This window comes from Mus musculus, chromosome 1 (genome assembly GCF_000001635.26).
Source record: "Mus musculus strain C57BL/6J chromosome 1, GRCm38.p6 C57BL/6J".
NCBI classification, from domain to species: Eukaryota; Metazoa; Chordata; class Mammalia; order Rodentia; family Muridae; genus Mus; species Mus musculus.
This window is the reverse complement of record NC_000067.6, coordinates 130,374,683-130,392,410: the sequence shown is the minus strand read 5'-3', so window position 1 is coordinate 130,392,410 and position 17,728 is coordinate 130,374,683. Positions and strand designations below refer to the sequence as shown.

The following is a 17,728-nucleotide window of genomic DNA, read 5'->3' as shown; positions in this document are numbered from 1 at the left end:
AAGAGCAATGACAATGGTCTACAGTGTTTTGGGGAGACCGTGGCACCCAACTGACCAGCAGATTAAACTGATGTTGGGTTTTTTGTTTGATAGCCTCTTATGCCTTATATAGGTTAAATCCACTTAAACTCATCTTATATATGTACATATATTTTAGGAGACCTTAACAATAGTAGGGCTCCACGTGGACTTAAGCTGTTCTTCTACCTTGGCCTCCCATTTACTACTCTGCATTAATTCCTGAACTATTGCTTTATCTTGTTTGTACTAGGCTTATCTCATTGTAATTACAAGTATTGGCATGCCATTATACCACAAGTATTTGAGACAGGGAGTGATGGTCCTTGGGGCTTAGTAAAAATGTTTGGTTGAAACACTTTCCTCCATAAATAGGTTGTCTTATTTTGTGTGTGTTTTTCTATTCACTTATTGAGTTTTAGACTCTCCATTTTCCCAGAAACATCCACATTGAGATATATTTTCATAACTTTATGTGTGGATTATGAAAGATAATTTTACGTCTTTTTTGAAAATAGCTTAATGCAAATGTTTTTGTGAATGTTCTCAATTGTCTTATTCTATTGAAACCTTACATGTAGTTGCTCAGGTGTCTTTCATTGGCTCTTATTCTCAAAGTATCTTCAGTGTGCTTGGCTGCTAAGAAAAAAAAAGCTGCCTTTCGTGCTTATTTCCATAATTACTGAAGTATATTGAAGTAAGCAGAAGGCTCTTTTGAGCTCCTAATTAGTCAGTTTTTCTAGTGTTTTATCCAACTGAACCCAAAAATTTAATATTTATCATCAGTAAATAAAATCATTTTGATTTTACTTTTTTTTCTTTAACTTTCAGGACATACATGTTTAATAACCTTGACAGTTTTGCATGCGATGCTATCACTTATTGGCTACTTGACATAGCCAACCAAGAGTTAAGAAGTATATAAAACTACTGATAATACTTCTAGTTTTTTAGACTGTCCAAGAAGAATGGATACAATAAATTTAATAGTGTTGTTTGTTCTGTATGCTGTCATTGTCTTCAAAATGTGTTAGAAATTTTAAGAAAAGTTGGGTGGTGGTGGTGCACTCTTTTAATCCCAGCACTTGGGAGGCAGAGGCAGGTGGATTTCTGAGTTCTAGGCCAGCCTGGTCTGCAAAGTGAGTTCCAGCACCACCAGGGCTACATAGAGAAACCCTGTCTTGAAAAAAAACCATAAAAAAAAAAAAAAAAGAAATAAAGAAAGCACGAAGAAAGTTTGTTTGGAATGGCATTTGTGATGCATATAAGTCTCTTGGAAATATTTTAAAACTAGACAAATTCATAACATTGTATGGTCTCTTTTCTAAAAAGTGTGGGAAAGTGTAGAAAATTTTCACACTAGAATGGAAATATGTGGAGTGGGAAATCATGATTTCTTAGGCTAGATCTATCCTGTTAGTCTAGCTACAATTAAAATAGGAAGCTAAACATACTGAATAGAATGCAAAAGTAAACCAAAATCCCAAATGAAATTTCTGTTTTTGTGAGCAGAATTGCCACAGAGGTGAAGTATTCTTATTTAACCCTGTCCTGAAGGTGTTTTCATTTCTACTATCTATGAAAATGAATTGGCAAAATGTTATAAAGACTGTGCTAACAAACCTGCCGTGGGATGGGAAATAGCTCACTTGATAGAGTGCTTGTCCCACAAGCCTAAATCTCTGAGCTCCTTCCTGAGAGCACAGTTATAATCCCAGTACTTGGGAGATGAAAGCAAGAAGGTCAGAAATTCAAGATCATCCTGGGTTACCTGATGAGTTTCAGGCCAACATGGGATACCTGAGACTGTAGTAACAAACAAACAAACAAACAAACAAACAAACATCATAGATGGATGGCTGAATACACACATGTGTGTGTGTGTGTGTGTGTGTGTGTGTATGTGTGTAAATGAAGAATGTTGAACCTTTTGACTTAGTTGATGGCAAATTAAGAGGAAGTGGTTGGAGACCACCTTTAGTAATTTACCTGTAAACACACAGATCTGAGTCAGGAATAGTTCACTGTGTTTAAGAAGGATACACTGCAGTTTGCTCTCAGGGAAATCTTGTTTTGTTTTCACCAGTAAAAAATGACCTAGGAAGGTATCTTCACAGACTGACCATTTGAATAATAGTGCCTGATGATATCGTAACATCTACATATGAACAGGTTTTGTACTTCGGACATGACATGTTCATAGCCAAATTGTAAATCATATTCTTTTGTAATATTTAGATAAACCTATTTATATTTATTTATATCAGTAAACATTTTAGTTTTAAATGTATATCAAGAAGATTTGTAATAAAAATCATTTCCTTTGAATAGAAATAAATAAATACACTGTTGTCTCTTGTAATATTAGAAATTTCTTAAATGTGAATTTTTTTAGTTCTAGATAAGACATTCCTTTTCATGTCTTTAAGTAGTAAGAATGTTGTCTTTTGACTATCTCCATGTGAATTGTTTTTAGTTCCTTTGAAATTGTACATGCTCAGGCATGTCATGTATTATTTTTCTGGTATTGATTCACCAACATTAATGTATAGGCTTGAATCTAGTCTTTTCATTTTCAGTTGCATTTTGAGTATGGACTTAATATCCATGCAATGAGGCTAACTGATTATTCTTCCATTGCTTCATCTATTTTGTCCATCTTGGTGTTGAAATACTTCAAAAAAAAAAAAATCCCATGCCAAGAATTGAACATGCATTTGGAGCAAATGGTGTATAATTTCTGCTTGAACCACAGCCTTCAGAATGAGTTTCTAATGGAAGGGACTCATATTTATGCCTGCATGTGTTAAGTTTGCCTGATACTTCCTAGAATGACAGAAATAACAGTGACTTGGTCATTAAGAAACTTGTCAGAGCTCCCACATGCTTGTGCTGATGTACCCTAGTGCTGAGGCTGAGATCATCAAAATGGAATGTCTGTCCTCAAGTCATGTGTAGTTCAACAGCATAGGACTATAAACTTACAGACAGTAAAAAGATACCACCCGTGCAGGGCAGAATAGGTACTCAAGTTGAATTTTTGAAATGGGTGGATTCTGAGAGAGAACAAATAATATCATCATGGCTGGGCTGTAGATGCTGGCCCAGAGTGACAGGCTTAGAAGTAGACCACAGTGCCTTTTATGTTCACTTTAAGGGTAAAGATTTTCAATTCCAGCTTTTGCAGTTCCATCTGATGGAGTTGAAAGTTAATGAGGATAGGTTTACACTTATAAATATTTCAGATATTGAGAGATACTGAACCTTGATAATATACTCCTAGATTTTCTTTAAGGCAAGATTTCAGTGTCAAAGTTACAATTCCTCTGCCTCAGCACCCTAAATACTAGGATTCAAGGCATTAAAAATTATGTCTGGCTTCATCCATATTTGAATATCCATGAACAAACAAATATAGAACATGATTATGATGAAATATCTCACACTTTCTGAAATGCAACAATTTTATTGAGCATCATGGGTCTTTAAAGATAAATGATAAGAGTGAAAAGCTGGATAAGAACATGGTCTTGCTGGACTATAATGCAATCCATTTTCTTTAAGTTGTCTTATGGGTTACTATGTATCACCATTGTGAATGAACAGTATGCATAAAGTTTCTCATATTTCTTTTAACTGTGTTACTTAATTTTCCTCCTCAAGGATTTGTTGCTGTTATTGCAATGATTGATAGCCTAATTATAGTCAAAACTCTTTGGACTATTTTAAGTCCAAACAGAAGGTCTGACTTTCAAGGAAAGGAGAGGAAGGATGTCTCAAAGTAAGAAGAGAGCAAGAATCCAGTCTCCACCTTTTCAACCTGTTTGGGTGTGTGCTCTATGAATTAAATGGCAGCTGCCCACATTGTGAGGTTGATCTTTATTTAACCCTCCTGATCCCAAGGCTCACCCAGAGATAATGTTTTACCCGCTGTCTGAGAAACCCTTTGTGAGTACAAGTTGGCATATGGAATTAATAGTTATACACACACCAAAGTGTATGTATGATCTCTGTTGAAAACTCCAGTTAAAGTGAAGACCTTAACATCCTTATTTCCAAATGCCTTTAGCTTCAGGGAATGAAATTAGGGTTCTGAAGTAGCTGGTTCCAAAAATGGAAGCAGGAAAAACAAGTTAGCATGAGAGATCTTGCAAGAATCAGAAATGCAGAATCCAGGAGAATTGTAGTGAACATGTGGAGGAAGAGTTATATATTTAGAAAAATAAGCATTGGCAGAAGGACTGGAGTCATAATTTTGGACAAGGACATAAGTGGATGCTGGGTTTACCAGTTAAATTTTGATGAGACTTCAGGTCACTGTGTAGTTTGTAATTTTCTATCCCAGAGCTAATTCTCACACAGGACACTACTTAACGAAGTTTGTAATAGGAGAAACTTGATATTTAGTGTTTTAACCAGTGATCATCATGTTACTAACAAAAGAATATGGCAAATAACTGAACCTCATTTCTACAGTATTGTAAAAAATATTGTACATGAAAAATATACAAATTAGAGATTCAAGTTATGAGGAGACTTCAGAAGTAAAAAAAAATTAGGGAGAGTTAACAAAATATTGGAACTGCATTTTCCCACAGTGAGAGGCGCATAAAAGGGATAAAATAAGCTAAGTATTAAAAAGAGAGAAGGGCTGTGCATGTGGCCCAGTTGGTAGTGACCCAGACCAGTCATGTCAGCATTCAGAACAGGGTCCTGAGATGGGGAAAGGTGGGGATGGAAAAGATAGAGGAAGGAAAAGCCAAAGACTGGGGTGGGAAACTGCAGGGGCTCATGAGCCAGGCCAGCCAGATTATTAGTGGCATGGCTCTTTGTAACTCCTCTTGAATAGGGAAACAGAGAACAGATCAGGAAAGAACATTAGATAGCAGAAACACAGGAACTTATGATATCTCAAGTTCCCCTTTAGTGAGGTACATTCTGGGTTGGCAAATAAAACTGTTGACAAGTACATATTAGGGGAATTCCACATGCAAACTTCCAGACTCCAGCCCTCTAGGCCCTGGTGCCAGTACACAGCTGCTGACCTTGTCTGGTGTGACCATGGCTAAAAGAGGGGCAAAATGCCTACACTCCATCATCAGGGCCTCAGGCAGAGCACTTGTTTAGCATGTATGAAACCTTTGGATTAATCCTCCTTGCCATATGAATTGGATGCAGTGGGGCATACACTCAGGAGGTGGAGGCAGGAGGATTAGAAGTTTGAGATCATCAGTTACATATAGAGTTTGAGGCCAGCCTGGGTACATGAGAACCTTTCCCTTGTTTTTGATGAAAGTGAGTGAGTGGCACAGGGAAGAATCAGGAATGAAGAAATCCTGGAATCTTAAAGCTAGAGGTTCTGGGGGTGGAGGGGGAGACTAAAACTCAAACACACAGTGAAGACAAAATAATCAGTATTAGTGACAGAATAGAAGACACTACCTTTTGCAAAGCCTAGCAGTAAAGATGGTTTGCAACTTTAATTGAATTTAATGCACAAACCCTCAAAAAAGTACAAATTATTGATCCTGGACTATAACCAATGCAAAACCTAGATAGCTCTGCATAATCCACCAAATTTTATTTTATGTGAGGTTTTTTTTTGTTTGTTTGTTTGTTTTTGTTTGTTTGTTTTTGCTAGCTTCTCACTTTGTAGCCCAGGATGGCCTGGTATTGTGTTGTCAAAGCTGGCCTCAAACTCTCAGTAACCCTGATTCTAACACCTAAAAGCTAGGATAATATGTATAAGCTACAGTGGGAAGCCGCAAATGCCATTACAAGATGGCGCTGGCTACCACTGGCCACTGCCCATGATTATGGGTAAACAACCAATGTGGGCATGTGCATTAGAGTATTTTTGCTGAGTCACTGCCTGGCCCCACGCATATTAATGAGGTACTGGTAGCATAACCAATTAGGTATGGACACGTCACTCCTAAGCCTATATAAGCAGAGCCATTTCTTGGCTCGGGTCTTTTCGCCTCTGTAATTGAGCTCTCCCAATAAACGTGTGCAGAAGGATCCTATTGTGGCATCGTTCTTACTGGCGAGTCGGGCACTCACAAATGGTGCCGGAAACCCAGGAAGTAACATCGTCAGGCACGAGCGAAGACCCCCTGTTACAGGGTAGATTCAGAACTGCATCTCGGGGAAGGAGCGGTTAATGAAGTGTTTCCATAAAGCAGACTGTTGAGAAGGATTCAACTGCATGGATTCAGAACTCTTCAGCTGGGGAACAGTGGAACTGGTAAGTAAGAAGAAATTAATGTGAGTCTCTGAGAGGTATGCTTTCCCATGCAGTAGGTCCGGTAATTGTTGCTGGGGTTGTGTTGCTTGCTTTCTTTCTTAGCCTTGATATTATGCTATTGCCTTAATTTTTCATCACCCTGGACATGAGTGTATCTTCTGGGAGTAGCTTGGCAGACACATAAGATCATAAAGCGAGTGTAGATAAACTCGTGGATCAGCCTTGGGGCTAAGAACCTCACGTAGATAAGTGAGTACCTCAAGGACGCTTTAGTCCAGGACGAGGATGGGTACTGGCCAGTCTATGCCATTAGTAGGGCCGGTGCAAGCCTTGCTCAAAGAACGGGATTTAAAAATTTCTGAAAGCACAGTGAGCAGGTTTTTAAAAGAGATAGACTCGCTCCTTGGTTTGCCCCCACTGGGTTGCTGACGCTACCTAGTTGGGAAAAGTTGGGAAAAGATATATCGAGAGAGGAAGCAGAAGGAAAAGAGAGAGCAGGAACAAGGCCATTATGGAAGCTCATTAAGGCTTGTATCCAGGACAAGAAATGTGAGCTAGCTGTTAAGGAAGGGCAACGACTTTTGCAGGAGCACCAGGGAAGCATATCAGAAACAGAAATGAAAAAGAAGGTATGTGCAGAAATATAAGTAAAATAAGAAATATATATATATATATAAAATAAGCTATTTCAGAGCTCTCCTAGGGACAGAAGAAAAACGGGAGATGTCCTGCTTCCTCTCTGGTTCCTATGGAGATATTCTTAGCTCTGGTTAGGATATCTGGGTCCCTTTGAGACACCAAGTTCTATTCCCTGTCTATTATCTGTTTTGGTGCATCAAATTGTCCATATGTCTGTCAATTCATGTTTGTTTTTGTTTTGTTGTTTGAATGATTGTTGTTCTGTGTTTCATATTGAAAAATATAATTGGTTAAAACTATCTGCTGGCTGTCCATCCTTTAACTTGTTTAAAAAGCAGTCTCAATTTGCACAGCAGAAAGTGATATAAGCACTGTGGCTGGGAGTCAGGTACAGCTGAAAAAGCCCTGCTGAGGGCCGATTGCAAATGGAGCTCTTAAAGGGGCAGGCAGCCTTTTGCTTGTAACAGAAAGTTAGCTTAAAATTGGGAACTCAGGGTTGGAGTCATTCTAAACAACATGAACAAACACAAGAAAACAGGTCATGTGCAAAAGCAGTGTACAAAGGGTGGAAAGAATAGGCTTAAAAAAGAAATTATCAGGCATTTGCTCAAAATGTGGGAAAGGAAGACATTGGGTAAATGAATGCAGATCAACCAGAGTTGTAACAGGAAGGCCAATACCTCAGTTTAAAGTGCAACAGCCAAAAAACGGAGTGAGGGGCCCCCATCCCCAGAGCCCCCAAATGTATGGGGCACTTCAGACCACAGTGTCCATGAGGCCACCCAAAGACCGAGGAGAGCCACTCTGGGTTCAGCAGGATTGGACATCTGTGCCAACTCCAGAGTAATTCTTACACCACAAATGGGGTGCCAACCTATTCCCTCAGATTTTAACCAAAGGATACAGTGGGCCTCCTAGTAGTTGGGTAGGTCCTCTTTTGCTTTGAAAGGATTGGTAATACATCCCAGAGTTATAGACTCAGGTTATGAGGGACAAGTTAAGATTATGTGTTCTGCACCCCGAGGTATTGTGGCCATTTCTCCTGGAGATCGCATTGCTCAATTGTTGGTTCTTCCTAGTTTGCATAAGAAGGAAGGACAGGGCTTTTTCAACTTTATACTGACTAATGATTACTCTCAGAAAAGCAAGGAAATGATGAAAGGAATGGGATATATACCTGGACTAGGTCTTGGAAACAATTTACAAGGTAGAGTTTCTCCAGTTAAAGCCACAGAAAAAGCAGATAGGAAAGGGCTGAGTTTTTTCTAGGGGCCACTGAGGAGCCTTTGCCCATTCTGTGGTGTATCTCCGTGACCTTTACCCTCTGAGAAGTTAAAAGCAGCTTATGGCTTGCTTAATGAAACTTTAAAAAATAATGGCTTGATTATTGCACCAGAAAAGGTACAGCAGTCTAATGTTAGTCATTTTTTAGGAGCCACTATTACTTCACAATGTGTTTTGATTAGTATAAGAAAAGATCATTTAAAGACATTGAATGATTTTCAAAAATTATTAGGAAATATAAATTGGATTAGACTTTATTTAAGGATCCCTACTTCGGAATTAAAACCTTTATTTCAAATTTTAGAAGGAGAATCACATATTACCTCACTGAGACAATTAACACCTGAGGCTTCTGATGTTCTTAGGAAGGTGGAAACAGCTATCCAAAAGGCACAGTTGAATTGTATAAATGAGCAAGAACCTTTGTGCCTATGCATATTACGCACCATCAATTTGCCAACTGCTGTGTTATGGCAAGATCGTCCTTTCATATGGATACATCCACATATATCTCATAATAAGACTATAGAGCATTATCCCACCATGGTGGCAAATATGGCCCATAAAGGTATAAAAAGTTCAATTACTCACTTTGGAAAAATGCCTGATAGCATAATTATTCCATATACTGCTGCACAAATGCAAATATTGTGTGCTACTATAGATGAATGGGCCATTCTTAGATGTGCTTATTCTGGTTTAATTGATAATCATTATCCTAAACATCCTTTATTACATTTTATGCTATTGCATCCAGTGATTTTTCCAAAGGTGATGGCTAATACCCCTATAAAGGGAGCTATTGATATTTATATAGATGGATCCAAAACAGGAATTGGAAGTTATGTGATTAATGAAAAAGCTGTGAGGTTGCAATTTACACCAGGAGCCCCTCAATTGGTGGAATGTTTTAGAAGTTTTTAAAGGTTCCTTATGCCCATAAATATTATCTCTGATTCTGTTTATGTAGTTAATGCTGTATTAGCATTAGAGACTGCCGGAAATTTTAAGCAGTCTAGTCCGGTATCTGAAATTTTGATGAAAATACAAGATTGTATTTTGATGCGTGAGCATCCCTTTTATATTCAACATATTAGAGCACATACATCTTTACCTGGACCTATGGTTAAGAGAAATGCAATTGCTGATTCAGCCACCAGAGATATGGTTTTCCTATCACAAAGTTCTATAGAAGGTGCTAAGAATTTCCATCAACTTTATCATGTCCCTGCTTCTACACTGCGACAGAAGTTTAAGCTCACACGAACAGACTAGAGACATTGTTCTACAGTGTGGTAAGTGTGTAGAATTTATTAATGCACCTTCCGTGGGCGTTAATCCTCGCGGATTGCGACCCCTAGATGTTTGGCAGATGGATGTGACGCATATCCCAGCTTTTGGTAAATTACAATATGCACATGTGTCCATCGATACCAGTTCTGGTGTCCTACATGCCTCTCCCTTGACAGGGGAAAAAGCAGTTCATGTCATATCTCACTGCTTAGAGGCTTGGGCTGCATGGGGCAAGCCCCTAGTGCTAAAGACAGATAATGGTCCTGCATATGCTTCTAAATTTAGTCAATTTTGCAAACAAATGCAAGTTAAACATATTACTGGATTGCCCTATAATCCATAGGGCCAAGGCATTATTGAAAGAGCTCATCGTACTTTGAAACAATACTTGCAAAAACAAAGAGGGGGAATAGAGGCTATGACACCAAAGATGGCTCTATCCCTTACAATATTTACTCTTAATTTCATAAAATTGGATGATGCTGGGAGATCACCAGCTGGAAGGCATGGACAATGGCCTCAACCGCCCAATGAAATGGTCAAGTGGAAAAATGTTCTTGATAATAAATGGTATGGGCCAGATCCCATATTAATCAGATCCCGGGGAGCTATTTGTGTTTTTCCGCAGGGTGAAGAAAATCCACTTTGGGTTCCGAAGCGACTGACAAGGGCCGTGAAAGATCGAGATGAATCCCAAAATGATCCTGTTATTCCTACTCCTGAGGATTGAGACAGGGATAAGTATACCTTTGTGGGCCATAGTAAGATCATGGCCAGTACCTTTACCGGCACATTCCAATTCTTCTACCTTGCCTTTGTTTTTTGCAACTGAATATTTTTAAAGAAAAAGATTATTTCTAATTGGGCAGATCCCATTTACCAAAATAAGTGAGCTTTGGAGTGTTATTTAATGCTTTAACGCAAATTGCTCAAGGAGCACAATCAGGATCAGGTGATGTTGGAAATAATGTAACTTCACCTATAAATATCACCACTATCATGATAAAGGGAAATGTGACTATTCCCAAAAGATCACGATGGCCTGTTGGCAATGCTACTGCTATACGCAGCATGCCTTGGTGCCATCCAGACCTTGCATTTCCTACAGTTTTTTCACCTTGTCAATCAAATGTTTTTCCTCGGAAAGAAATAGCAAAGGGTTTTGTTTTGTCACCACCATTAGATTTTGCTGTAATGAATGATAAAGGAGATGCTACAGGAAAAGAAAATATTTGGCCATATTACCAATGGATTTAAGTAATGAGGCAGGTGCTAGTACCAGTTTGTCAGCCTTTGCACTGCTGACTGGAACCTTTCATGAGATATTGAATGTTTCTGCCACACTTTCCAATATCTCTACTCATTTGGATAATGTGACATTTAATAGAGTTATCAGAAATATGACTACTTCTCCAGTAGAAGTCTGTGTCAATCCTCCATTTTTCTTTATATTGGCTGAATTTCAAAATAATACAGAATGGTTAGATTGTACAAATGTCACTTGTTTTTTGACACAATGCTGGAATGGAACTTATTTCTTAGCCTTAGTGCTACATTTACCAATCTTCGTCCCTGTGCCTGTTGAGGCAAATCCAGAGAAGTTCCCAATCATGAGTCTTAAGAGAGATTTTGGAATCACAGCCGCCATTGTTACTGCTATTGCAGTGTCCGCAGCATCCGCGGTTACCGTAGGAATTGCTATGGCCTATCAAGTCAATACTGCTGGTACCATAAGTCAGATAACAGAAAAAACGTCTGAGGCATTACTTACCCTGCAAAGGGTGGATTCTCATATCTCCTCAGGACTAATGTTAGTGAATCAAAGAGTAGATATTTTACAACATAATATGGAACAGATGATGGATGTCATACAAATGAGTTTTGTGGCATCAACTCTGCATATGTGCATTACTCCCGTTAGGTATATTAACAATTCTTTTATTAAAAGTACAGATTTATCGAATTATCTGAAGGGGAACTGGCCGTAGGAGCTGGAAAGGTTGCAGACGAAGCTGCAGATACAGATCCTGAACCTTAATGGAACCAGAGTGGAACCAGTGACCCTTGGAGACTTCACCTCTTGGCTTACCTCTGCATTTTCTTACTTTAAGGAATGGGTGGGAGTGATTTTGTTTTGTGCTGCCATATGCTGTGGACTGGTGTTCATGCTTTGGTTGGTTTGCAAATTCAGAACTCAACAAAAACGTGACAAGGTGATTATAACTCAGGCACTTTTAGCCATTGAAAACGGCACCTCCCCTGAAGTTTGGTTATCTATGCTCAAGAATTAGTTGGCATCTGAGTTCTCTGCTCTTACACCCCACGGATTTATGGATCCATTGCACTGGAATGAGAGAGACTCAATGATCATTGATCAGCCCTTGCATATCGCTGAGGTTTCCTCATTGCACGCGATAGGGTGATCATGATTTCTCCGCTAATTCATTCCTTAAAAAACTTGGCTGGCCTCTTTTGTAGAGTTCGCTCTAGGTCATTTAGCAATTACTGTCACACAGCACCGCAGTATCCAGAGACGGGTAACTTTCCTCATGCACAGACCAACCTAAGACACGGGGCCTGGTGGCAATAGGGTTACCCTATGACGGGTAAGGCTGTAACATAGAGGAACTACCTAAAACAGGAGCCGTGGCGGATGGACATAATTGCATAGGCCTAGTCCAGCATCATTTTATTAAAATAAAAAGGGGGAAATGTGGGGAGCCGCAAACGCCATTACAAGATGGCGCTGGCTACCACTGGCCACCACCCATGATTATGGGTAAACAACCAATGTGGGCATGTGCATAAGAGTTTTTTTGCCGAGTCACTGCCTGGCCCGACACATATTAATGAGGTACTGGTAGCATAACCAATCAGGTATGGACACGTCACTCCTAGGCCTATATAAGCCTTCTTGGCTCGGGGTCTTTTCGCCTCTGTAATTAAGCTCTCCCAATAAACGTGTGCAGAAGGATCCTATTGTGGCATCGTTCTTGCTGGCGAGTAGGGCGCTCACAAGCTACTACACTTCACAACTTTTATTTAAAATCTGTTCAGAAAAGTAATAAGCCCCCAAAGCTCGGCTTTTAAATTCTGATGTTTATAGAAGAGATGACATCGGTTCTTGCACACTTAAAACGTACATCTAAATTTAGAGTGAGAGAGAGATAGACAGACAGACAGACACACACACACAGATAGAGAGAGTGAGAGAAAATGTGTGTGAGAGAGATCAAGAGCCCTCATATATCTAAGACAAAAACCTTAACACAATTTTAGCAAATCACATCAAATTATATAGCTTTGTCCTCCAATGATGCTCTGCTCAGCAATGGACCATCTACTCTCATATCCCTGATGAGACAGCCACCTAAGTGTGTTTTGAGTTCAGCTGGCACAGCTACAGAATTGTTTAATGACAGAGCGCCATTATTAGCATTCATGAAGGTTATAAGAAAATGACACAAATCATGATCAAGTGAGGTTCATTCAAGGAATGAAAGGTTGGTTTTAATCTGAAAATCATTCAGTGTAATTTAACACGTTAATAGAATAAAGAAAGAAGTATACAATTGCTGCTCTAAACATAAGAATCGTCTCATAATAGTCACTACTAATTCATGATAAAAAAAAATCTAACTAAATGGGAAACTTCTTTTAAAAATAATATTTTAAGTAAACCTAAAAATCTCAAGATATCAATGAAGCTTCTAATCAACACACACATCACAGATGAGGGTCTTCACCTTTGACCTTTGGAGGAGGACGGACTCAGTCTTTGAACTCTCCACAATCTCTCATCAGGTAGGCTACTGAAGAAATTACAAGCCTTGTGTGCTAATCCACTCACAGATGTAGATTTAGCAATTTCTTCTAATTATTACCAATGTTAATGTTTCAGTTTTGTAGAAATCCTGTCAATATAAGTATCTCTCTCTCTCTCTCTCTCTCTCTCTCTCTCTCTCTCTCTCACACACACACACACACACACACACACACCCTGTACATGCAACTTAATGAATTCGGGATATTAATTTTTAGTTATAAATTGTATTCCATTTTCATCCATGAGAATGACCCATTTTCTTTCTCATATGTGAGCCCTAACTCAGGTCTTAGACTTGTGTATTTGACCCAGAGTGCAGAAGCTACCCAGGGGGTGCTGGAGCTGGGGGTGCCTTGAGGGAACAGGATAGCCTAACAGGAGAGATGAGAGCAGAGGAGGAGGAATTTGGGAGGCGGAAACTTAAGTAGAGATAGGTATGGCGGGGGGGGGGGGGGGACATGGGGGAAAGGAGGGCCAGTCAAAATTAAGGATAGAATAAAACACAGAACTTACTATTTGGTAAGCTAATTTTAAAAATATGTTAAATAAAACAGATTTATAAGGGAAATATTTGGCAGGACTGGTAACTGCACCTGGAAGCCAAAGGTTACCAAACAAAACCCCCAGGTCCAGATGCGAGATACTTCCTTTTGTTGTTGTTTGTTGAAACAGGGTATCTCTGTGTAGCCCTGGTTCTCCTGGATCTTACTCTGTATACCAGGCTGGCCTTGAACTCTGAGATCAGCCTGCCTCTGCCTCCTAGTGCTGGGATTAAAGGCATGCACCACCTTCCTCCCCTAGCTGGGAGACACTTCCTTATGAGTTGTTCATAAAGGCCCAGAGTATGTGTTCTTGCTACACTTCTTGACCGCACACTGGCGCTAGCTGATAAGATCCCACCACTGAAGAAATCACACACTTGGTTTGCATGGTGCAGAGAAATCAATCTAGAACTGAGCTGGAAGCTCCCTTCATGCGGGGTAGCATTCACAGTGCGAAAGATGCCAGATAGGCTGCTGTAGGAACATGCTAGTGGTCTTGTCCAATCTTATAATCTACACCACCATGCTGTGTGTAGGAAGCAGGTGCGGCCGCAGGCCCCGTAAAACCCACTTGTTTACTGCCTTGCCCGAGCATGCGCAGTGAGGCTGCATGCATGAGCTGCCTGTTCCTCGTGATTGGGACCTGTCAGGCTATCTGTGAACGATCTGAGCACGTGCCTAGAGCGTGTGTGTGTGTGTGTGTGTGTGTGTGTGTGAGAATTCTGATTGGATAGGTGGGGTGGAGCTAGAGTGAGGTGAGTCGGTGCAAGTTGTAATAGGAGTTTTAGCCCTTGCCCTAGGAAGAAGCCAGTAGTAGTAGAGTAGTTTTAGCCCTTGCTGTGAGTAGAAGTAGAGTAAGAGAAGCTGTTGTAATAGGAGTAGTTTAGCCCTTGCCCTAAGAAGAAGCTGCTGGGGAAGAGAGCTGTAAAAGAAAAAGCCCGAAGTAAAGTTGCTGCGTGAACCCAACTTGGTGTCTGTGTCGTTGGTGTCACCGCGGGAAAGAAGGACCTGTAGCAGCTGTGGGCAGGATGTACCTACTTGTACAATAACGACACCCCTGTATGTACAATAACGACACCCCTGTATGGGGGATAACCCATTGCTCTGAGGTCACTCCACAGAGGAAATTGATACTTTGTACTGCAAACTGATGAAAAGCTCTTGCCTGATGAAAAGCTCTTGCCTGCAGAGGTCATAAGCCAGGTAGGGAATTCACTACTGTTGTTCAGCTACATTGACACAGCATCAAACTGCCTTCTGGCACTCATATTTATACCATGGACACATGATATTCTCAACCAGATAAGATTGTTGCAGTGAAAGAAGAGACCTGCAGCAAGATTCAAGGTGGTTACAAGGTATTGAGGACAAGAAAGCTGAGTGCTCATCACATGCCTACATGCCTGTGTATGAATATACAATATGCACATTAAATGTGTGTACATATGTGTGCCTTTGCATACCATGTGTGTGCATATATAAATGCATGGGTGCATGTGAACACATTTGTGTATTCTGTGCTCAGTGCACAGAGTACTTATATAAAGGTGTGTAACTACATGAACTAATGTAAATGTTAGGGTATAAATGTACATGTACTTATGTGTGTGTGTCCGTACATGTGTGTGCATGCATGTGTGTCCATGTGTAGGGGTTCCTATGGATACAAATATGTACACACACATGTGTGGGCATTTGTGTGTCTCTGGCCCTGTTTCACATATGTGAAAGTGTCCACTTTGTGTTTATGTGTGTGCATGTATATATGAATTTGCATGCCTTTGCCTATGTGTAGTTAATTGCACACTTGCATGGTAACATATGAATATATTTATATATGTGGGCCCATGTACATACATGTCCACATATTTGTCTGGACTCTTTCCAGTACTGTTTACAGTACAAAGTATCGATTTCCTCTGTGGAGTGACCTCAGACCCAATCCCAGAGCAATTGGTTATCCCCCATACAGGGGTGTCACTATTGTACAAGTAGGTACATCCTGCCTGACAGCATGGTGGTGTAGATTATAAGGTTTACAGGTCCATGAGACCACTAATGTGTCTCACTTCCATTCTTAGGAGTGCTTTGCTTTCTTTCTGTTTTAAGATTTATTTTTATCTTGTATGTCTGTCTGTCTGTCTGTCTGTCTGTATGTATGTATGTATGTATGACTGCAAGTATGCCTGTGTACCACCTGTATTCAGTACCAGTGGAAGCCAGAAGAGGACATTGGATTTCTTAGGAGCTGGAGTTACAGTTGTGAGCTGCCATGTGGGTGCTGGGAATTGAACCCAGGTCCTCTGGAAAGCAGGCAGCTCTCATAACAGCTGAGCCATTTCTTTGGCTCACTTAAACTGTCTCTATTTCTATTCCATTCCTGTCCTAAGAGACCTGGCTTTTTCTTCATCCTCCTTGAAGCTGCCAGGATTTTTGACCTGCTTGTCCTGCTGTCTCCATCTCAAGTCCTAATAAAATTGTTCTACGGCTTCTGAATGGTTTTTTAAATTCCTTCCTTACTAGGTCTAAGAACCCCAAAGGGAACCTCAGTTTCCCAAGTAACACGCGGGCTGCACTGTAACTTCTTTACCCACTGAGACATCTCCGCTGCCCTCCATGGGATTGTAAATCACCATGGAAACAAATCTCTAGGTTTTCCTGTGAGAGATTTTCTAGATTAGGTCGTTGAGGTGACAAGACCTGCACCAAATGTGAACATGGCCCAACCCCATGGTCCGGGGTCTTCTACACACAGAAGACAGCAAGCTGGGTATCAGCCCGATGTCCCTGCCATTATGTCTTCTCCCCGCTGATGGACTGTAAACTGTAACCCGAAGTAAAGCCTTTCCTCCCTAAAGTTGCTTCTTGTCTGGTTCTCGGTCACAGCATCAAGAGTAATAACTGATATTGAAAACTAGGACTGAGAAATGGAGCCCCTGTTATTATACAGCTGACCCTGGGATTCATGGGCCTTTTGTTTTGTAAAAGCAATGTGGAAGAATTTGGAGCTAGAAAAGCAAACAGCTTAAAAGCTGGGTGCTCAGTGGTGGAGGGTGGAGATTGATCGACTCCCGTGACTCGTTGTTCAGAAGGACTAGCTGAACCAGTGAGCCCAAAACCAAGTTAAAGAACTGAGGAGGACATGCTGATGTCAGCCTCTGGCCTTTCCACATACCCATGCAGGCAAACACATCTGTGTACACACTTTCACCTGTGTATACACGTGCGTAAAGTGTGCATGCTGTACATGCTGACACACAAACACCCACCTGCCACACTCACTCACACACTGACACACTGACACACTGACACACAAATACACAACCTCACACTGACACACACACATACACACACACACACACACACACACACCACATACGCCACACCCACACACTCAATTGACCATTGAGACTGACCATCGCTTAGGACCAGCTTTTCTCAGAATTTCAATTCAAACTCCCTTTAAATGCTCCTGGAATAAAGTCTATCAGAAACACAGAACGTAAGTCACTAACTGACATCAACGCTGCCCGTTCCAAGAGTTAAGCACCCTTTTTATTTCTAGAAAATGAAGCACTGATTTCCTACAGCACTGGCTTTAGCAAGGTTGGAAAGGGTTTTGGATCTTGGTGCCCACTGAGAAACACCAGCACGTGTCTGTGAAGTACGGCTCACCCGCCTCCTCACATGGGACACTATGTGAGAGCCTGGTAGAGTGTTACCAAGGAAGAAATGGAATCTGAACCAGGCATTTGGAGGGGTCTCAAAGCCGTTCTTGTTTTGTTGCTCAACTGACTGCCTCATGTGCTATATACTTCTTAAAAGAGAGTCAAGGGTGAAGAAATGATCTGAATGCAGGGATGGAGAAAAGGAATCTTA

At 40.5% G+C, this 17,728-nt stretch overlaps 1 protein-coding gene across 6 annotated transcripts in view; it reads left to right on the top strand.

Moving 5' to 3' along the window:
• Cd55b (CD55 molecule, decay accelerating factor for complement B) overlaps positions 1-3,885 on the top strand; it is a 34,572-nt gene extending 30,687 nt beyond the window's left edge. For 2 of the 6 annotated variants that reach the window (XM_017314396.2, XM_030246278.1), the window contains one exon: positions 3,682-3,885. In XM_017314396.2, the coding sequence (XP_017169885.1) occupies positions 3,682-3,803 (122 nt within the window). In that variant the 3' untranslated portion in view covers positions 3,804-3,885. Of the gene's footprint in view, positions 1-849; positions 1,023-3,681 lie in introns of those variants that run through there. The other 4 variants (NM_001317361.1, NM_007827.3, XM_011247917.3 and 1 more) reach the window with 2 other exon arrangements.
• The last annotated feature ends 13,843 nt before the right edge of the window (positions 3,886-17,728 follow it).